Source organism: Arctopsyche grandis, chromosome 6, assembly GCF_051622035.1.
Source record: "Arctopsyche grandis isolate Sample6627 chromosome 6, ASM5162203v2, whole genome shotgun sequence".
In the NCBI taxonomy this organism is placed as follows: domain Eukaryota; kingdom Metazoa; phylum Arthropoda; class Insecta; order Trichoptera; family Hydropsychidae; genus Arctopsyche; species Arctopsyche grandis.
Window position 1 is genome coordinate 9944296 of NC_135360.1, and position 22528 is coordinate 9966823.

The 22528-nt window shown below is 35.3% G+C and overlaps 4 protein-coding genes across 8 annotated transcripts; 3 read left to right on the top strand and 1 right to left on the bottom strand.

Annotated features, from left to right (window-relative positions):
* Window positions 1-1548, top strand: RpL10Ab (ribosomal protein L10Ab). 2 transcript variants are annotated; one of them, XR_013260659.1, is made up of 5 exons: window positions 1-121; window positions 300-609; window positions 723-878; window positions 1049-1214; window positions 1306-1542. XR_013260659.1 is itself a non-coding variant. In XM_077432242.1 (5 exons), the coding sequence occupies exons 1-5, from the start codon at window positions 117-119 to the stop codon at window positions 1474-1476; spliced, it is 654 nt and encodes a 217-aa protein (XP_077288368.1). In that variant the 5' UTR covers window positions 1-116; the 3' UTR covers window positions 1477-1548. The 2 variants fall into 2 exon arrangements, 1 of the variants encoding a protein (XP_077288368.1); XM_077432242.1 differs by having other exon boundaries at window positions 300-455; window positions 1306-1548.
* A 1090-nt stretch (window positions 1549-2638) lies between these two features.
* Fancd2 (Fanconi anemia complementation group D2) lies at window positions 2639-7296 on the bottom strand. The gene has a single exon (XM_077432933.1). The coding sequence runs from the start codon at window positions 6814-6816 to the stop codon at window positions 2707-2709; it is 4110 nt and encodes a 1369-aa protein (XP_077289059.1). The 5' UTR covers window positions 6817-7296; the 3' UTR covers window positions 2639-2706.
* LOC143913258 (fibroblast growth factor receptor-like 1) lies at window positions 7294-14287 on the top strand. Of its 4 annotated transcripts, XM_077432937.1 has the most exons (9): window positions 7294-7405; window positions 8827-9058; window positions 9306-9455; window positions 11395-11547; window positions 11622-11737; window positions 11817-12030; window positions 12643-12710; window positions 12793-13077; window positions 13148-14287. In XM_077432937.1, the coding sequence occupies exons 4-9, from the start codon at window positions 11478-11480 to the stop codon at window positions 13349-13351; spliced, it is 957 nt and encodes a 318-aa protein (XP_077289063.1). In that variant the 5' UTR covers window positions 7294-7405; window positions 8827-9058; window positions 9306-9455; window positions 11395-11477; the 3' UTR covers window positions 13352-14287. The 4 variants fall into 4 exon arrangements, with proteins under 4 accessions (XP_077289063.1, XP_077289060.1, XP_077289062.1 ...); XM_077432934.1 differs by lacking the exons at window positions 7294-7405; window positions 8827-9058; window positions 9306-9455 and adding an exon at window positions 10217-10411; XM_077432936.1 differs by lacking the exons at window positions 7294-7405; window positions 8827-9058; window positions 9306-9455 and adding an exon at window positions 10342-10513.
* A 2747-nt stretch (window positions 14288-17034) lies between these two features.
* Window positions 17035-22319, top strand: Uch-L5 (ubiquitin carboxy-terminal hydrolase L5). Its single transcript, XM_077433866.1, has 2 exons — window positions 17035-17923; window positions 20523-22319. Exons 1-2 carry the CDS (start codon window positions 17672-17674, stop codon window positions 21288-21290), a joined length of 1020 nt encoding a protein of 339 aa, XP_077289992.1. The 5' UTR covers window positions 17035-17671; the 3' UTR covers window positions 21291-22319.
* The last annotated feature ends 209 nt before the right edge of the window (window positions 22320-22528 follow it).

A 22528-nucleotide genomic window follows, 5' to 3' on the forward strand; every position in this document is an offset into this window, starting at 1 on the left:
GGAAAGTGATAGTACGAGAGCCGGCGATCGCCGTTCTGGTATTTGGCCATTGAATTAGGTTCTGTCTCTCGTCGTGGTGTTCCGTGCGCGGCCGGTCGTGCGCTGTCACTCTCGCCATGTCGTAAGTAATCCGCAAACATCCTGCGCCCCCAGGGCCTCCGCCCCCTCGCTACCCTGCCACACACTTCTCCCATCACATTCAAACGCTCTCCAACTTCTTTTGACGAATATTTAATAGGTTATGTCGCCACGTTTCGGCCCCTTGTTTGACACTTCAATGATATCCTCGCTTGTTTCAGGTCCAAAGTGTCCCGTGACACGCTCTATGAGTGTGTGAACGCTGTTCTGCAATACTCTGCGGAGCACAAGAAGAACTTCTTGGAAACGGTCGAATTGCAAATTGGCCTTAAAAATTATGATCCCCAAAAGGACAAGCGTTTCTCAGGCACCGTCAAGTATGTTTAACCCGAACTAGGGCGAATTATGTAAAACATCACATTTAAATTACTTACCAGACCTTTATCCAGGGTCTCTAAACAATTGGAGAGGTTTGTGTTTCACTTACCGAACGTGTCGACTCGATTTATTGAGTAAATGCGTATTATCGCAGTAAGTAAACGTACACTGTATTCATGACCAATTTCTTATATCTGGACGTAATTCTGTATGTGTATTCAAATCTTAAATGAATGTAAGACTTAGGAACAGCTTGTCAATTTCAGATTGAAGTACATTCCTCGTCCAAAGATGCAAGTGTGCGTGTTGGGAGATCAACAGCATTGCGACGAAGCCAAGGTCAACAAGGTTCCTTGGATGGACGCTGAAGGTTTGAAGAAACTCAACAAGAACAAGAAGCTAGTTAAAAAACTAGCCAAAAAGTAATTCTTATACTACTCATCCCTGTTAAAATTGTTAATTTCAAATGATGCGAAAAATTTTGCATGTATTAACTGTACTTATATTGATGATACACTTCACTGATGATATTTTCATTATTTTATCAATATTTATTCCATTGTGGCATTGTTAACAATGTTTTTTTTTTCAGATACGATGCTTTCTTAGCTTCGGAATCACTCATCAAACAAATCCCACGTCTGCTCGGTCCCGGTCTCAACAAAGCCGGTAAATTCCCTGGTCTTTTGTCCCACCAGGAATCCATGAACATGAAAGTTGATGAAGTTAAAGCAACCATCAAATTCCAGATGAAGAAAGTTAGTGCACTCTAGCATATGCCTATGTTGCATTTCGTATAATATTATATGTATTATTATCATATTTAACATTTGTTCTGTTCTGTCTTAGGTATTGTGCTTGTCAGTAGCTTGCGGAAATGTAGCTATGACTCCTGATGAGCTCGCCCAGAACGTGCACTTGGCCATCAATTTCCTCGTGTCGCTGTTGAAGAAGCATTGGCAAAATGTCAGATCCCTCCACATGAAATCCACCATGGGACCACCTCAGCGACTCTACTAAGTGATTTTAATCATGTTGATTTTACACTTTGTACAATAAGCCAATAAATTTTAAACTCAAATTTAGATTTTTTATTACGATTCCTTTTGAATTACACGAATTTCCTGCAAGATAATATAGACAGGTCTGATAATATAGATATGATCTGACCCACTTAAACGTTTGGATAGTTTAATCTTAATGAATCTTCGACAAGGTTTATTTGTTTAAAGCCGCTGAATTTGTGAGTTGGATCTTTTTGGTTCGATCATGTCCACAGATGTGACTGAATTCAACTCTAAAGATACTGAGAAACTAGTCAATATATGCATGAATAGTCCATAAATTCTGAAATTGTTAGATTTTATGGTAATGTATGCAGTTGTAAACGAATGCTAAAAGAGAATGAGACATGTGCCTTCGAAGTGCACTGGGCATTCCATGGACATCTCCATTTTCAAAGAACTGGCAGTTTCAGAGTGACTATATGTGGGTAAAGAATTCTATCATACTTTGGCCCTATTGCCAGGAAGAATGTAGGAAGTCTGATAGTCACCGAAACGAAACGAGGGAAGGCAAGCGAGAATGGTCTCGTAAGGTGTTCAGATCAAATTAAAGAACTGGTGGGACTGTCCTTAAACACTTAACTCAGCACAAGGCCGGGAGTGAATGCAGATCATCCACCTGATTCCAGATGATAGAAATGACCATGAATGCTCGGCGTTGAGCAAACGATAAAGAACTATTAGAACCTGGTTTGACTTACAAAGATTGGGCAAATGTGGAATATTAGTATTACTGAATGGAATTATGAGTTGAATCCTGAATAGTAATGGGGTATTTGAACAATGTAGTATAAATGAATTACTATAAAAAATGGGTTTGGTGCATCTGCTCTAAAATCGCCAGACAAACGAACGACAGATTAACAGAACGGCAGCTTTAAACGTATTTCTCGTTTTCTCGAATGATGGATTGCACTACTATTTTAATAATTGCATCTGTGCCCATCGAAAGGTTAACCGTCATCTGATGTGTAATCTATCATTCGAGAAGACGAGAATTGCATTTAAAGCAGCCGTCCGTTAATCTGTCGTTCAATTTGTCTGGAGATTTTAGAGCGGATGCACCGCATCCATAAAAAATGTGTGATGTTTTAAATGGACAAAAAATAAATAGTTTCACAGCTGACAATATTTATTAGACATTTACATAAATATAACATAAAATTCTCAATTACTTAACAGAGCTTTAGCAGATACTGCTGACACTTTTCATGTCAGAATCATCTAAATCGGAATCAAGTGGGCTGTCATCGTCCTCCGGTAGTTGATCCTCTTCGTCAGATTGCTCTGCAGTAGAAACCTGAGACGAAATCAGTTCACCTTGCAGATTCTTATTCTTTAAATTTCCCATCCAGAAGGCTTCACTACAGTTATTCATAGTCAGTGACGCTTTCACTTTGTAAACCAGCGTTTCTAAAATCAGTTTCAGCTGTGGAAGATACGCTATCAGCGCAGTGTCTTTCTTCAGCCTGGAATGGCAATACAGAGAATGTAGAAACCTAGTAGTGTGCTGTAATGTTTTTAAAATTTCCACCACAGAGTCTGGATCATTCTTCAGCTTCAAGTCCATCATCGGCATTCCCTGCGATAGGAATAGCCTCAGTAATGGAATTGATTGTTTTAAAAACGCCGATAAATTGGTCCGATTGTCTACGATTTTCAGAATGTCCGTAGAATACTTCATTACGATCGTGACATCCTTCCACAATTCTAGATGACGCCTATCAGTGAGACCTTTATCGATCTCAGTGGTTGTAGCTTCGTACAGAGCCCGGCACATGGAGCGGAATAGCAGTGGAAAATTAGTTTTGTTAATACACTGAAATTTATTCAGTACGTGATTCTTTCTCACAAGATCGGGGGATTCCTCATGCAGCTCTAAGGCTAAAGACTTTATCACTTCCATGCTAGGTTTAGAGAAGTAACCGGCAAGAAGTGCATCAACATGTTGATTGTAAACGAGTCCCTTCTCCAGATCACCGAAGACATCTCTCCAAATTTGACTCAACATATGAATTGATATGTTTGCGAGCACTTCAGACACACTACTATCGTCGATTATCTTAGCTAGGACTTGAAAGAACTTCACAAGACTTGCGGCTGTAGAAATGACAAGACAATAGTCTTTGTATTGTAAAACATACGCAGTAGTTTCTAAAATATGCTCTTTTAATGAGGAAAGTTTAGAGTTATTTGCATCTTTCCTGCAAGCCAAAATTTTAAGGCCTTCTTTGAGTTTACCAATGTTATCATTGGAACGGAACCCAACCCAAGAGAATATGTGAGTCAACATTTGGAAAATTCCAGCCAAACACATCTGTGCCTTGGCGTTTTGTTCGGTGAACAAACCCAAAGCATCTCTAACACCATCGTAAGAATCTAATAACTTTTGGGCATATTCAGCTATGAGTTCCATATTTTGACATAGTTTCGGAAGTAGCGTTATACATTTATTCAAAGCTTCTGCAGGATCGGCTTCAATGGTTATCAGTTTAGCAGATTTGAAATGACTTTGCTTCTTTATCCTAGATGGAAAAATGTTGGATAGTTTTGGATTTATTTCATCCAATAGGAAGAGAAGTGAGCTCAAATCAATCTTAGCCACATTGCTTTGAGGGTCTTCATCTAAATCTTCTATACACAAGGATTCGCTCAGTAAGCAGATAACTTCAAAGTGTATGCTGCGGAAGAAATCTGTGTTGAGCTTACATTTCACATTAGAAGTCACCGCTTGCGAATTGACAATTGAGGCATTGATTTGACTGCGCAATGTTTCATTGGGTGCAATATTTTCAGTATCTTTTTTCTTGGAACCACCAGGTTTTTTAGTTCCTTTTTTGGTTTTGTTTTCTTTTACAACAAACGATGAAAATTTGGCATTAGCAGGGTTGTATGTAGAGACTGGTGGTTTGTATGGATGTAGAGTTTTGCCGAGATACGTTGTTAATTTACTTTCTAATAACAGTAAGTCATTGAGCCGACCCAATGTTTTCTTTCTCATAGTAACATCCGTCTGGGAACTAAAGGCACATATTAATTCCCTGAACCAATTAATACAATGGACAAAACAGTTTAATAATTTATCATAGTGAGAGGAATTGAACTCTTCTAAGCCGACATCATCATCTAAAACAGGCATAATAATAGCACAACCAAGTAATGCATCAATTGTTGACAAATCTCCATCATAAGCTTTCTTGTGAATTACTTGAATGACCCGAAACCAAGATGGTAATAGTTGTAGGTTGACATTTTCAGTATTCTCTCCGAATACTATAGTCCCTATATTAAGCCCTATCGGTTCGGTTAAATCTTTGATTTCATCTAAACAAAATTGTTGGGACAATTCTATTCCATCAATTGGCTGTAAGTCAATGGACGGGATATCAGCAATGAAACTGTTTTGAAAATCGTTTGTAAAATTATTCAAAAGCCATGTTAAATACTTTCCATCGACGTTCTGACAGGTGCTTAGCATATCGGCAAATTGATCATAAAAACAACAAACCATTTCAGGACATTTATTTGTACTCTTCAGAATGAGTTTTGTGATTAAAGCAGCATCTTTACCGTTGCCGTTTGGAAGATCAGTTATATTCATAAGTTCATCCTCTATTATAGGTTCCTTTTGTGCCACCGAACATGCTATGTGCTTAACAGCCATTATGCCACTTGCTATACCTCGGGTATTTACAGTCAAATCTGAGCTCGTAAGTTGCTTTTGTATGAGCATATGAATATCATCTTTGATGACTGAATTCTCAACTCTGAACGCAAGACCACAAAGCAAATCCATCAATCGGGACATTTCAACCGTGTTCAAAACATCTGCTTTGTCTATTAATGTCAATATTTGAAGAGAGAACGGCTTAAGACTGTCCATGTTGTTCTCTGAAATTTTCATCAAAACGGTCAATGAATTGCTCAACGGCTCGGCCTCATCCAAATCTTGATTCATCAATGAATATACCACCGTCTTTTGAGATTCCTTCAACTCTTTGAACAAGATAACAAACCAGTGAATGCTAAATTCCTTAACAGATGGATCGTTTTTAGACTTTAACAAAGATTTAGCTAGTTTTAAACAATCTCCAAGGTAGTCTTTAATGATAGGCTTCATTTTCTTCAACATCAGACTTAAAAGAGAGCATGTGAACGTCGATGATTTGATCTTTTTTCTAAATACATTTTCAACAAGTTTCTCCTTTCCACTTCCTATTGAGTGCATGATGAGTAGTATGACAATATCGAGCGGTTTGTGTTCGCTGGCTAATTTTATTTTGTTGATTACTTTTAACCATTCTACGTTTAAATTTTTCGATCTCAATAAAGCTGACTTTAAGGACATAACCGTCATAACCTGACTGCTCTCTATATCCAGCGTAGTACCAGTTGGGGACGTCCAATCGAGTCCTTCTCGGAGACCCTGTATCATTTCAGAGTCATCTTCTCCAGAGCACCCAATGAAGAAAAACTTTATAAGATTTGGAAAAAAATGAATCGGGGCCGAAGTCTGAAGAGCGGTCAACATTTGTCTCTGAACTTGAGATTTTACATCCGACGACAAATTGAAGTATGTGAGACAATCAAGAATAACAGGAGTTAATTCGTAATCACAGGTCATCAGTTTGAATAGCTCCAAGGCAACAGATTCATGTAGCTGGTGAGAGATTAATTCAGGTAAACAAGTTATGATTTCTTGACGAACCGTTCTTTCAGATATTTGCAATAATTCGATTAGGCCAGTCACTAGGATGGATTCAGCCATCATGTTGTCTAGGAGAATGAACGGCTTCAACAATAGTTTAACTTTGTCCGGTTTGTCTTCAATGGCGAATATGTTTGCCCGTTTCAGGATGGATGTTGTGAGAGGCTCTTGTAAACATTCAAGCTTGACGAGTAGTCGAAGGACACTTTCAGAAACAGGATCCACCTCGTCTTCTACTAACTGAAGTTTTATCTTAGGTATTAAAATGGAGTCTAAATGATCCTCGTCTTCGGTCCATATATCGAAACCTTTAACGAAGTCTATTACATTTCTGGGGAAGTCAACGTTTTTTTCCAATACGGTTTTCAGTTTTGATACGAAGCTAAGAGGCTGGCAGGTGAGAATGTGCCATGAAGACTCATCACTGAGAAGGAGACCAGATTGCTGTATCTGATTTTCGAAATAAGTTAAAGCAAACGGCTTAAGAGGGGGCGCAGTGGTGTCAGCTTTGTGTCGCTTTGAGGGAGCCTGCGTCCCCGAAGCCCCGTCCTTTTCTACTTCTTCAGAGCGTTTTCCGCGTCGCTTCATCTTATCAATTGTCAGCCGTCAAGCCGCGCGCCAAAACAATTCAACACTTGGCCACAACTCTCGATTGGCGCGTCCTTATACACCAATTGTCAAATCTCTAAATTTAATTAATTTCAACTAGTGAGACTAAAATAATTTGCTTAGTATTTAATATTATTGATCCGTTGAGTTTTAGATATGACAGTTAAGTCTTATATGTATTTTATGTACAATTAGTATGAAACACATAGAGGTCTGTTCATACCTAGTCGGCACGTACCAACTTCAGCAGGTATCCGGCCGTACGAAAAGTATTCTTTGGTACATTTTGTATGGGTATGTTCATATCAACCGTCACGTTTACGTCACGGCAGGCTTACAGCAGTACCCGACATTTCCTGTTCATACCTTACAGCAACATCCGTCAATGTATCTTATCCGTCTTTTTGGCCATCGATATACACGCGAATTACGTGCCATGAGTCTGCCGCTTTGCTGTTTTGGACCAATTATCGATAGTGACAGTTGACAGCTGTTCAATCTTTCGACATGGTTTTGGCGCTGACAATGACTTTTTGACAATGCTTCCTTAAATTTTGTAGATTTATTGGTGATTTGTGTTTTTATTTTATCCAGTATTGTTTCAAATTGGTATCGGTTCATACGGAAATATTTAAAAAAATTTTGTCCATCATCCTTCGGTTTTTCTATTTTTTAACATGGGATGCACATCAAAACATACATTCTTTCAATTTTCGGTCCACACCCATAGCTAGATTTCTAGATTTCTAAGATTAAATAAAACATATCCTATAATGTAATTAAATTAAGTAAAAAAAAACTTTGATTCATTGATTCGTTTTTTACAAATGGTTTGTACCGTCTATTAATTATTTATTGAAATATATAACCTAATATAAAACCGCAATTACATTGACTTTATGTACAAAAATCGGGTGTGACCAACCTATGACTTTATCTATGTATTTGGGGAATATAAGAAGGATAAAAAACAATTCGATAATCAAAAATATATACACGTTCACACATACCTGCTATGAGTATTTTCGATACAAATTGAACACAAATGTAGGGAAACTTACGCAAAAGTTCTACTTCCGGTTTACGAATTCTGACCAAAACCTTATCAACTCTATGTTAGTACATAAAGAATACAAATATAAATTTTTAGCTTAATATGTTCAGGGGCGTATAAAGAATAGTGGTCACAACATTTTTGACTTTTCTAAGAGGAAAAAATCCCACTTCCGGTTTATTATATGTAGTGATTTTTTTTGTATTTTCATCACATTGATACAAAAATTATACTTGAATTTTAATATACATAACTTGGTATCAAACTTAAAATTCTAGATATGAAATTTCAGTTAAATAAATAAAGGGTTGCTGAGAAACATAAAAAATCTTAATTCTCTAGAGTAAAAATACTACTTTCGGTTCATAAAAAACATTTAAAAAATATTGGTGTGTAAAATTAATAATTTCTATTGCACGTAAAAAATTTTCAGTCCGATTCGATAAGCGGCTTGGGAGATATTCGAATTCCAAATCTTTAAAAAAAGCGGACACCTAAAAGGGGAGGTACCATTTCCGGTCAACTTGGAATTTCAATAACCGATACTAAGTTTCAGTTCGAGAGGACGAACGGTGTTCAAAAAATCACCAAAATACATTGACACACAGACACAAACACACACCCACGTTTTTTCTAGATCATAAAAACGTGGTCATCGCTCGGTTCTGAGTTCGAATCAGTCAAAATATGGTTCAAATATCATTGCAGTTAACCACAAAATCTGCGAAACAATACAGGCCGTTCATACCATTTCGTGGAAACGGCGAGTCGGCGTCGAAACGGGTCAGAGCAAATAAGTGGACTATGACTGTCATTGCTCATCCCATCATTGTTCATTATATAATATTGTTTTATGTTTTTTCCTTATTATTTTTGTAAAAATAATATTTTTAAATAAATTTAGGCCAGCACTGTAATCCCGGTATTCTGATTAGTTTCAGCACTGGGATTCACGGTACCAGAAAACACCGGGATCCCGGGCACCGGGATTGGAAGCCTTAGTATGTATACTATTAAAGACCAAACTTGCATTCATAATCTCGTCGGTGTTCAAAAGACTTGTTAAGGGGACTGATTCCTCCTGTTGATTGGATATCACGCGTTATATCAACGATGATAATTGTGTGCTTAACGACTACAGTGTCAATATATTCACAGCAGCATATGGTTAGTGAAATTTGACAATAAGCTAATGTTTTTGGTCCAATTCGAACATTTATTCTTTAAATGGGTATATATCACCTGGTTGAAAAAGGATACATCATTGTGTTTTCTGTTTATTTGATATTTTTTTTACTGTGTATTTTATTTTTTTCCTTATGATAATTTTTATATATTATTTTTCTTTTGTATTTTTTATAATATTTTTTTGCTTTTGATTTTTAATTTTATTTTTTCTTCTTTTCTTATGTAGGCCACTGTGGCACATTAGGTTCTTCCTGTAATACAATAATGGTCCAAAACTACAAAATACGTCACTCAATGGTTAAAGCAAATACAAAACAAAATGAAACCAATCAACGAGTTTAAATCTATATTAAACACCTCTAAAAACGTAAAGGAGGTTTGTAAAAAAAGAAAGCTTTTCACAATCATTAAAAAAAATACTTGAAGAAAATACTGTGCATTGATTTATTTTTTTACTAATATTTTACTAATAAAATATTTCTTAAGCTATTGGCGCTTATGAATAAATTGGCCTTCTTCACTTCTTATTTTCTTTATATTTGAAAAAAATATTGAAACAACATAATATGTACATATAATTATTTTATTTTAAGTTTTAATTATACATACATATATTTGAATTCATTTGATTCTTAAAATCGAAATTTAAAGTTTTTAAAATTAGAAAATAAGGTTTTGATTCTGGTTTTAAGCCCAGAGTTTGTTGTGACTATGAAAATCAGTTATTTTATGGTTCTGCAGCCCTGTGTAATATATGAATATTACATGGTGCAATATATGTATGTTATTAATATATAAACATACATACATATGAGTAGCGATGTATATTTTACTGGGCTGAAGCTATCAATTCAAAAATATAAATTTTATAATTTACGTTGTTTTACGTATGTATGGTGAGATCATTTTAAGCAAATATGCCTGAAATACCGAAGTTAGACTTGCTGCAAACTGTAATTTATACATTTTTTTTAATCGTCGTGTGTTGTTTTGATATGAAATTATGTAACGCACAATTTCATTTCATTAAAAAAAAAACGTATCAATTCGTTTCATTAATTGCACAATTGATTTTTTCATTCTTTCCTCCCCCCTCTTCAGTAAGGGACGAATTCAAAATTATCTCTACACGAAAACAGTAGTGAATAGTATCTATTTCGGGGGCCATTGATTTGTCTGATATGGATGTTTGCTTTGTATCAGCTATTTGTACATGTACTGATAAGACGATCAGATTTTGTTAACATTGATTGGGTCCTACTGGTAGTAGTTATTGAACACTGGCCATCGACGGACCTATTCTTCGATCCCGTCTTATTTTGGATTTTAATGGTAATCATCCGTTTGCAGTCCATCCCCCTTTTGTCCGTTGTTGGCCAGTTATTTGTGCGTCGATTGACGAATGTGTCGAAAATTTTATCTACTAGTGCTCCGGTGAGATTTTTACAACTCAAAACAAAAATCGTTAATATTATACCTGTTCGTCGTAAAATTAAACTACAAGCTATATACATATATAATTTGATATAATTCTTAATTATTATTAAGATGTGTTCATTGTGAAATTTTAGTCCAGATTGGAGGTGCTTAAGTGGTATTTGGTAGGATATGCAATTAACAAAGAGGTCAACTATTCGATAAGAGAGGTTTTGAATCTAATATATGTAATTACTGCATATATGTATGTATGAACTGTGTATACTTAATGTCGGAAAAATTATATTCGGATTAGTATGTACATACATATGTATACATAGCTATTATTTATTTAAAACGCAATATCTGCTTAAAATATCCAATTGAAATACAAATATTGGCGAAGAACAACTTCATGATTATTTTTGTATAATAAGAATTATTAAATGGTTTTCATTATTACTCAAATTATGAAATGATTACGTATAACTAACTACATGTAAATAACGCTTGAATGATTTTTATTCTAGTTATTTTTCGGTAGTATTTTAAAATAACTTTATAAAACTATCTCGATTGTACGATTTCGTAAATTTTGAGCATCTTTTCATAAACACGTGAGTAGCACCTCTGTTTATGTGAACAGAATATATTATGGATTCTTTATTTACAAGAATAATTCTCTCGTGAACCAATTAAATCAATCAGAATTAATATAAATCTCGTAAACACGTCAAGTGTTTTAAAAATACGCAAGCGGGCTTCGCGAAATATTACGAGTCGAAATTGTTTCCACCATTTTAATCAGATCGGTTAGTTTGTTGACAGAAATTTTATCGCCCTACTTTTCATGTCACATTTCCGGCTGATTTGATAATTATGACTATTAATATTTATAGCTCCCGAGTTTGGAGTTCCGAAGAATAAATGTGAACATATTTTGCCATTTATGTCGAGTATCATCAAACGGAAGAGATGAAAGATGATGCGATATCAATTTTTCAAGACCATTCTTATGTGTCCACTAATAATCTCCATCTTCTGCATAGAAAGTAATGCTTTAAAAGATTAATTTCTTTATATAATAATGAAAGTATACTAAATTTAAGTGTTACATTATACATAGATTGGCCATCACCAAATATGAAAGAAACTCATTTCAAAAGTGTAATGCAAGGACAAGATGTAACGCTCACATGCGCTGGAAGAGTGAAAGACGCTCCGGCTTTTTGGAATTATAAAGTACACATATTAGTATGATTTAAATTTGTATATCAAATGTACATAAAATACATTTAATGTATTTTCTCTTTTATTTTAGGCATGTGGCATTGGATTCAACAGGCCACTCTGTTCTGAATTGAATGCTGAAGATCTCAGCGGAACTTGGCGAACATTGTTTTACAACACTTCTCGTCTGATGCTGAAAAAAGTAATGCTTTCTGAAGGTGGCTTGTATTGCTGTAAACAAGCAGCCACTCCATTGATCTCTATATACACAACTATTCAACTGGAGGTTGTAACTTATTCTCCCGGTAAGCTAAAACTCTTGTAAAATTACACGTGAATTGAAAGTAGTTGCATAATAAAAATGATGAAAATCACGTTAATAGGGAAAGCCTACAGTCGTTGCTCAAGTTAAAGTTTTTGACTACTTGGATTTTAAAGTTGAAAAATAAAATACTGTAACGTTACTGAGTATCATCAATTTAACTGGTGGCAATATATTAATTTATCGTCAATAAGAGTTAATATGTTATTTTAATTCGAGTGGCCAACAACTATCGCATGGCCAAAGACTGTGGCGCTTCTTTTAATACTTTGAAAATCGTAATTCTATGAATCTGTTTCGTGTAATGTGCATAAAAGTGAAATAATTATTGGTAGGCAATAACAACATTTTCTTGCCCGCTATTATTAAATTATGAGTTTACACGAAAAACGTTCATGAAGTTACAATCGTCAAAATATTTATTGTATGAATTGAACCGCTGCTACACACGCTGTTTATTGTGACAAGCGGGAAGGAAGTAAAGTGGATCCACTGGCATGATCAAATTGGTCCCAACTCACAGGATGGCAACCCAGACTCGATCATGTTGTAGGGCCCCAATAGTTTCATTATATTTACAGTGCATACATTTCAGCTGACTACGAACTGCCTCAATTTTTAGACGACCTACCGCAGGATGTAACTGTACCAAAAAATTCCCAGGTACTTAATATGTATATCTATAGATTACTTAACATGCTACATTTATAGTGATTGTGATGAATACTTAATTGAATGTCATTAGGCAGTATTTCAATGCAAGGTTCGCAGTAAAACTGCACCTGAAATAAGGTGGGTATGGCAAGGAGAAGGTGAAACTTTAACTGGGATCAGTGATCAGCGTCACTTGAGTCAGGTCGGTAAATGGTATGTACCTCGAGGAGCTGCTGGAGAAGCAGGGGAAATTGGTGTGGGAGGCCTTCATAGTTCTCGATTGGTGGTGCCTCGTGTACGACGTCCTCATGCAGGACGTTATTTCTGCATTGCCCTCAATACCAGGGGTTTTGCTAATGCTAGTGCCTACCTCCAGGTATGAGAATTGTCGCTTTTTACAATTAGTTGGTTTCAATTCAATTTTATAATGTTTTTCTTTTTTACAGGTGATTGACGATGAAAGTCCCAATAAATGGTGCCTGTATGTTTTATTTCTTCTCCCAGTTGGATTAGCTCTGATTCCACTCTCTTTGTTATTTTGTTTTACACTGATTCGAAAACGACGACATTGTTCCGCTTCGTGCAACGAATTTGACAGTGTAGATATTAGTGTAAGAAGTTTGGAAAGGGAAAACATTATTCTCAGTTAATGAAAGTGAATATGATTTCGTTTTATATATACATACATATGTACGTATGTACATACGCAATATAGCAAATTTATAGGTTCTAACTATTATATTTAAAATAAGATAATTTATGCTAATTATAGACGTTTTTTTAAGATTTTATCTATATGAATTTGTGATGGAAAAACTTTCATACGAATTTGAAAGTAATATTATGTAATCTGTGTTTAATGGAGTAAACGATATAACTAAAACTGTAATGCATTGAATTATTATATTTATATTTTATTAGAATTGTTGTATTTATGTATAATAAGACTTTCGATTGCTATAAAAAATATGTTAGGTAAAAAAAAGCTAGTGGAGGTGCAATCCTACACAATACTGATGTAATAAATGGTTAAAAAGATAACAGAGGTTAAATTCATGTGGTTTATAAAATTTTTGATGTCTAAAATTTGATGATGACCTTAAATTTCAAACCACAACCAATAAGTGTGATTAATTATTTCATTGCTCAGTTTTTTAGAGAAACATCAAATGCTAGGGCAATCTCACTGACAGCTCTTCGGTTTAATAGGTAATAATTTAACATTCTCATATTTACTAAAAGTTATATATTTCATAAATTAAAATATATGATTACGAATCCGACCATGCTAATGTTTTGGTAGAAAGCCCCCTGGTTCTAGAATTGTACAGCACAATTGCGTCCATTGGGATTTAGCCTAATTTAAGATCAGGTGCGCTATCGAATATCATGGTGATTCGAAACCTTTCTCAAGCTTTTAGTTAATTCAAATAAATGACGATATTGCACAATGGGGGGCAGTTAGAGCAGAGATCTGTAGCGGAGCATTTAGCAGGAGCGGATCGTGGAGCAGGAGTGGAGCTGGAGCACGGAAAATTGTAGTGCTCCACTGTTCCGATATTCATTCAAAATATAGAAATGAAATGAATGCGTTTTTTTAATTTGGTTTTCAATTTATGATAAACTAGTTGTTTTACCCGGCTTCGCTCAATATTTATAATATAAACAGCTTAAACATGGCGAATCTAATAGTAAATATTCATTTGTTTTTTTATTAAATTTATTTGAATCGAAATAAAAATAGACTCGTCATAGAAATTTTGACTTGTTTACGAAGTTCCCTACCAATATTTCTTACATACAAAGTCTCTTTCGAAATTATATATAACCAGAATCCCCGTATATATAACCAGAATAACCAAAAGCCCCGGGGCCTTCGCCCCCCGTCCCTCGTCCCATGTCGTCATAGAAACCTTGTGTTATTTACGAAGTTCCCAACCAATGTTTCTTACATACAATGTCTCTTTCGAATATATTACATTAAATATTTGATGGTTTATTTTCCTGAAATCATTTGACATGTGTAGTATCATGCAGTTTAGTTATATTATTTGTATTTAATATGTATGTATTTTTAATTTTTACAATTGAATATTTTGTAAATAAAATTAATAAATTAAATACATAAATATGATAAATAATATGCGGTGACACGAACGAAACAATGCGCCAGCGCAACGAGCGAGACGCGACCGTATACCTGCGTGTGAGAGAGAGGGAGCGAACGTATGTATACCTGCTGATTTGATCGGTAATTGGACTATTCGTCACATTGGGGTGGTCACAAAGACAATTTTTGCCATGAAAATCGCGAATACACAATATTTAGCACTCAAGTTCTCGTTACTATGATAGTTATCGTTAATATGATGGACTTTTCGGCTGCCAGATGTTCCGCTATAGAGATTTTAGTGACTTTGTGACGAGTAATTTGTGATCAGTAATCACCGAACCGATTTGATCACGCGGGACGTACATCAACTCGCCAAAACCCTTTACTTACTCAACTAGTTTGTAAGCGTCGAAGGGTAGCTACCCGTGGAGAAGAAACCAAAACAAACCCGGAAGAAAAAAAATCTGAGTATGGCTGCCAGTGGCGGCTCGTCCTAATGGGCTGCCGGGCTGCAGCCCCTCCTATAAAATTCTAAAATATATGTTTAATAATACATTTAATATTTTATTTATTAATGATATTTTTTATTAGTTGGATGGACGAACTATTGGGGCCTTCGACAGAGTTAATATTACTTACAATATCACCCATATCCAAAAGGGTGATATTTTAAGTAATGTTGACCGTTTCAAAGACCCCACTAACTTGTATGGTGACAGATGAATTAAAATGTTGCTGTACTGGCTGTAAAGTGTTACAGCGCCGAGCTGAACGCCGCCCAGCCCGGAGTTTCGGAACGAGAAAGAGAAAGAGCTATTTGCAACTGCAGATAGCTCTTTCTCTTTCACTCACTCTTCCGTTTTGGGCTGGACAGTCGGCAGCCTTCGCCTGTTAAACGACATTCATCTGTCAGTTTGTTTAAGATTTCGCGCGCTTGATCTTACATTTGATTAGTTGAATCGCACGATCACAGCTTTATTCGTTTTCGTTACTCTTAATTGGTTGCGTACGAGCCCTCATCAAATCTTCGGTGAGTCGTTTTCATTTTGATAACAGCAAACTTTTTTCAAATCTGTTTAAATTTTTCTCGTAATTTTTATTTAAATATATTAAGATTTTTTTTCTTTTAAAAATGGAAGAACAAAAGAATTCAGTAAAATATTTACAAAATTTGCACTTTTCGCGACTAGAACTTCGCTATAAAAGCATTAGGCTGCCTCACGCCCAATTTAATTATTTCACAGCCTGCAACTAGTAGATCTTTTAGTTACTCGCGAAAATTTAATCCAGACATTTATAAAAAATACAATTGGTTAACGAGATGTACAGAAAAAAACGCGTTATTTTGTTATCCGTGTCTTTTGTTTGGAGGCGAGTCGCTAGGCGAAGCATCTTGGACGAAAACAGGAGTTATTGACTTAAAACATTTAAACGATAAATTTAAAAACACGAGGGAAGTGTCGAACACTTAAAAAATGTGTGTAATCTCACGATTTTGGGACGCTTGTCGGCGGGAAATAGATAAGCATAACGAAAACGTAAAAAAAAATCGGGATGTTTTATTTAAAATTATTGATTGTGTTAAATTTTGCGGTAAATTTGAAATGCCAATGAGGGGACACGATGAAACAGATAATTCAAAAAATCCAGGAGTTTTTCGGGGGCTTCTAGAATATTCACAAAATTTCGACGATTCTTTAAAAAACATTTTCAAACTTCTTCGGTTTTTAAAGGGACATCAAAAACTATTCAAAATGAACTTTTAGATTGTATTTTGAACGTGTGTAGGGAACAAATAAGTGCTGAAATAAAAAAAAGCAACTTATCTAGCTGTTATGGCAGATGAAACAACCGATGTATCGATGCATTGTCAACAGGTTAATGTTTTTCGTTACGAATTAGGGGGTTAAGTTTTTGAAAGGTTTTGGGTTTTTTTTTAATCCGCGTCGCGAAACCAGCAAGAACGAATTTTTTTTAGCAATCTTACTGGAGTACCAGCGTATTTTTCGAAATCTTCATCGCGTTTGGACGCACCCCTTTAATGGGTGGTGAATTTTGCTAGTTTTTTTTCAATAATACTTAAATCCACATGTAAGTGGTCGTACGCCAAAAATTGTGCTTATTTTGTCCTGTTATGACATGATAGAATAATTATGGTGACATTTTTTAGACATCTTTTCAGTGCAGCCCCGCCACTAAAAATTATCACGAGCCGCCACTGGTTCAGTGTGTTCTTCCTTTGTTTCCCAGACACGTGTATAGAAACACGTGTCGACCTTTTGACGAGGCGAGCGTGTGCCATGCGTTAATGACTTTCCTAGATATGTGTAGCAGTGACCTGATGAGATCATTTCAGTTGTACTATATGCCTACAGTAGTATTCGATTTTTTGAATAAATATATCTTTGGTTCAAACTTTGTTCTCCCATGGATTCTAAATAAAATAACCATATATAATGTTAAGTGAAATTATACTCTTTCATTTTATATCATTTTCATTCATGTCCGCGACCGGGTCGGATTGCGCCCAATGACCTTTGTGCAATAATATATACAGTCGGCAAAATCAAAGCGTAAAAGTGATTTTTAAGAAGTAAAAAATTCCAAAATAAATTTATAAAGTATTTATGCAATTAGTCGAAGCGTAAATTAGAAACAAAGCGTTTCGTCGGACGGTTGGACAATCGTGACGAGCGGGAAAAGAGCGGTCGGCCATGGCCGCAGTTTGATCGCGCCGAGTGCACCAGACGAGAGTCGAGTGCCGGTGCGGTGTCGGTGTCGGTGTAGTGTGGTGCGGTGCGGTGTCGGTGCCGGGTGTCGGCTGTCAGTGGTCGGTGCGAAGCTGTCGAGTTTGAAGATGTCGGGCGGCAGCGCCGGGCAGTGGAGCCTGATCGAGAGCGACCCGGCCGTGTTCACGGAGCTGATCCGGCAGTTCGGAGTGCGCGGCCTCGAAGTCGAGGAGTTGTGGAGTCTGTCGGCGGACGCGTTCGAACACCTTCAGCCCATCCACGGCCTCATCTTCCTGTTCCGGTGGGGCGCCGAGCAGGACACCACCGTCGGCTCCGTCGTCCAAGACTCCAGGCTCGAAAAGATCTTCTTCGCCAGACAAGTCATTATATTACTTACCTCTGCAACAATATATTACACCACGAAGAAGAACAAATGTACCATATATCAAATTTCAAAATTCAAAATATACCACAATATGTATATTTATATAAATACGTATATTATGAATCGGTCGCCGTGACGAGCCAGAATGTTAAATTACAGAAAACACAAATGTCGGAAGGCAAAGATCGAAAATCGAAAGATCTTAAGTCGAAAGATCAAAAAAAAAGGGGTAAACGGTACATACTCACTTAATTTGCGCGAGCAGGGTACAACAGGAACAAGAGGAACAGGCTTTTCCTTCCGTATTAAGAGGGCTGTACACCCGAAACCTAAATTTTGTTACTGTTCCTTTCTTCGATATATATATTGAGTGAATGCGACAGTTGCGTTTCGACCAGATAAGACGTATTTTAAATAGACAAAATCGAGGTTTCGTATTCTCCTATTTTCACCTCCAAAACTGGACCAATTTTTAAAAAAAAAATCATCATCGGTATGAGAAAGATACTTTCTGTGCATCTATCGGCGTATTTTTTTTTAAATCGACCGTTAAATAAGCACGCTGGACCCGTTTCTTGGGTGTAAAAAAGAGGCGATTTTATAGATGTTTGGAGGCTCCTATGTCCTATAAAAAATAATTAATCAAAAAAATAAAACGATAGATGCACCCCAATGGTGGATATCCTTAGCATATTAAAAAATAATTTCTCTAGTGCCATAATTGAGGAAGGGAGAAGTATAGTACGTTTGTATGGACAAGGTGCTGCTGTCCAGCCCTCTTAATGTGCGCGCGCAGATTTAGGATCTTTCGATTTTCGATCTTTGCCTTCCGATATTTGTGTTTTCTGTAATTTAACATTCTGGCTCGTCACGGAGACCCATTATGAATGTATGTGTATATTTTTATATTTGTATCATAGTTTTTGTACAATTGGTATACATATGTCAAAAATATGTTTGATTTATTTTTTCAATTGCAAGTTATTTTAATTTCGATTTGATTTTTAAATTTACAAATAAGCAAATAATAATATGATTATTTTTTATTTTATGCATTACTAGTGGTTCCACTGACTTGGCTCGTTATTTTTAATATAAACTGATTTTAACCCTTTGCACGCGGCAATAAATATAGCACCTTTTTCGCGAATTGGGCAATCGAGTTTTCGACCATAAATACAGATTTTAATATTTACTCAAGTAACCAAATATGTTAATTAACACTTAAAGTATTATTTTAAACAATAAAATACATAATATATCTCGTAGTTTTGGATTATTAACTGTCAAATATTCATTCTTCATAATTGTATGAAGACGTGACGTCACGTAAATGAAGTTTCAGTATGGTTCCACAAAAAACTAATTTTTGACTGTTATATATTCATTTTAAGCAAATTGAATAGATGGCATTCAACTCAGTAATACATGTAACCAATTTTGAACCTTAAAACAGTTGAAATAGGCGCATATAAGCCTCAAAATCCCGTGCAAAGTTCAGAAATTCTATGGAAGACAGCCACGCTACAGACTTGTCGCCCAAAGTTTCCATAGAAGACGGCCGCGGGCAAACGATTAAATGGCTGATCCAACTGTGAACCTTCATTTGTTTTTTTATTAAATTTATTTGAATCCAATTAATTTGAATATTTAACGTCAGCCAATCAGAAACGAATTTGACGACAGCCTATCAAAAACGAATTACACCCAATTAATGTTTTTTGTTTTAAATATAAGATACTAGTGTTTTTACCCGGCTTCACTCAGTATTTGTAATATAAACCGCTTAAACATGGCCAATCTAAGAGTAAACATTTTATTTAATTTATTTGAATATTCATTTGTTTTTTTATTAAATTGAATGTCACGGATTTTACGAACCAAACAAACATACTTACAAAGTCTCTTTCGAAGTTACACATGTATATATTAGATTTCTTGTTAGTATTTATAGTATTGTCTTATTTTAGTGTTAGTTAATGCAGTACTAATGGTACTGTATAATGAAATGAAAACCGTTAAAAAATCTTCATTTATTTTTCTATTAAATTTATATATATTTGAATCGAAAAAAAAATAATATCATTTAACGAGCGACCAATCACAAACGTCTTTGACCAATCTAACCAATCAGAAACGACTTTGACGACAGCCAGTAATATAAGAATAACAGGAATAAAAGCACAACAACCCATTTACAATTCTTATAAATGTTTATAATACAATTTATATATACATATATACTATTTTAACTAAAGACTTAAAAGTAAATGCAAATTGTATTTTGGTAATCTGTGTTTATACCTGAATGATATGGACATCTTGTGGTATGATATATGAAATAATAAAACTGTTGAAATTGTCATGTATTTTATAGGTTGTCTAACTATTGACTAAATACAATCGATTGCAATTTTTCACGGTACTTGTGGTAATGTGGCTTGTGACATATAGTCAAAAGGTGTTGTCGCAGTAAAGCGTAATAATTGGTTTTTGATCGTGAAGCACAAGCCTCACTACTATACAAGTACCTATTGATGTTAATAATTTTGAGTGAATTTAATTATATTTGATAAATATTTTTGTATCCATAGGTAACCGACAATGCGTGCGCTACCCAGGCCGTGGTCAACCTGCTGATGAACTGCGAACATCCCGATCTTCAGCTCGGAGCACCACTCACAGACCTCAAAGATTTCTGTTCGACGTTCGATCCTCAGATGAAAGGACTGACGCTCACCAACTCACCTCTGATCCGCACCGTTCACAACTCTTTCGCCCGTCAGACTCTCTTCGAGTGCGATTCCAAGGCTACAGCTAAAGACGACGAAGCGTTTCACTTTGTCGGCTACATACCAATAGACGGCCGACTCTACGAATTGGACGGCCTCAAGGCAGGTCCCATAGATCTCGGTGCAATCCCATCCGAGAAAACCTGGATCGATGTATTCAGGGAGGTAATTAAGAATAGAATTGAAAAGTATAGCGAGGGTGAGATTCACTTCAGTCTAATGGCTCTAGTCTCCGATCGTAAAATGATATACGAGCGCCAAATGGCCGATATCGTTAAGCAGATGGAAGAGAGTGGAATGGAGACCGACGAACAAAAGGATGAAATAACGCGTTTGCAAGTGTTAATAGATGCCGAAGTTAGTAAAGACAGACAGAATCAGGCCGAGATTGCTCGACGGAAACATAATTATCTAGCGTTCATTGTTGAACTTTTGAAAATTCTCGCAAAGGAAGGTAAACTGATGCCGCTCTACGAAAAGGCCAAGGAAAAGGCCAGCCAAAAAGTGTCGACGTTTGACAAGTCCGATGACAAAGCAATTCAAAAGGTCGTCAGAAAACTCGACATATGAAATGATAACGGAAAAGTATTGAACTCATTTTTAAAAACTTGTGACAATTTAAAGTACATATAGTTTTATAATCCTATGATAAGATTTCAGCATTTATATACTTAATATTTATGTAAATTATCAATCTCAAATGTCTCACTATATCCCATTTATATCCAGTGGAATTTTGATCGAATTGGCTACTATTATGTGTATAAATCGATTTTGCTATGTATGTATACAACAATAAAATTGAATAATATTGTGCTAATGTTTTTTTTCTGTTCTATTTTAGCACATTCTCATATCGTGATGACTCTCATACGTTTAGAATGACAAATCATTAAAACATTTCTAGCTCCAAATCCACAGCCTTGTACAAAATTATCATTATTTCTATATTTAAAATCCTTCGGACAGCAAGAATGTAGGTTGCAGATTCATGGAATAAAATTTTATTAAACAATTTGTGTAAAAATGGATAGTCGGAGTGATGCATACTGATCATGTATTTTTTCTATCATTTATACATGCATATGAACAATGACAGTGAAGAACATAAGTAATTAAATTTACAAAAATTTCATTAAATATGTAGCATAATAAAGAGAATTAGAATTTTTCAGTTCGTTTGACCATTTTCAGTCAACAAGATTAAATTATAATTGATTGATTTAAGACCTATATTTAAATGGTCATTTCTTAATTCCCCTTTTTGGTCAGTAAATTAAATAAGCTGTCAATAATATGTCAAAATGGTCAGTTGGTATTATAAATGTTCTATATTCATCAGTTTCTGTATGTGAGTTAATAAGTTAAATAGTCTGTATTCATTGGTCAGTATATTTTTAGTAAATTATTTAATGGTCTGTTATTTATATAAAAGGTTTCAGCGTTAGCATTTAAATAAAATAGTAATTCAAAAGGAGTACACTCACGTCAACAGTTCGATGATGTGTCTTTTAGATAATCGGATAACATAAAAACAAACAAACCACGATTGAACATTCCTGTAAAAAAAAAAATGAAATATTTTTAGAAAAGAGCTTCAAAATAAAAAATAAAATGCAAATATCTAATTTTTTGAAATTAAAAATACATGTATGGACCATTTTTAGTGGACCAAAAAATCCGTACTAAGCATCGGGGGGTATCAACCAGTGCTAATAACCAGAGTCTAGGTCACATTATGTAAAACTTTAATTATGGTTAATTTTTATGCCAAAACTAAAAATTAATAAACCAGGAAAAAAAAAACT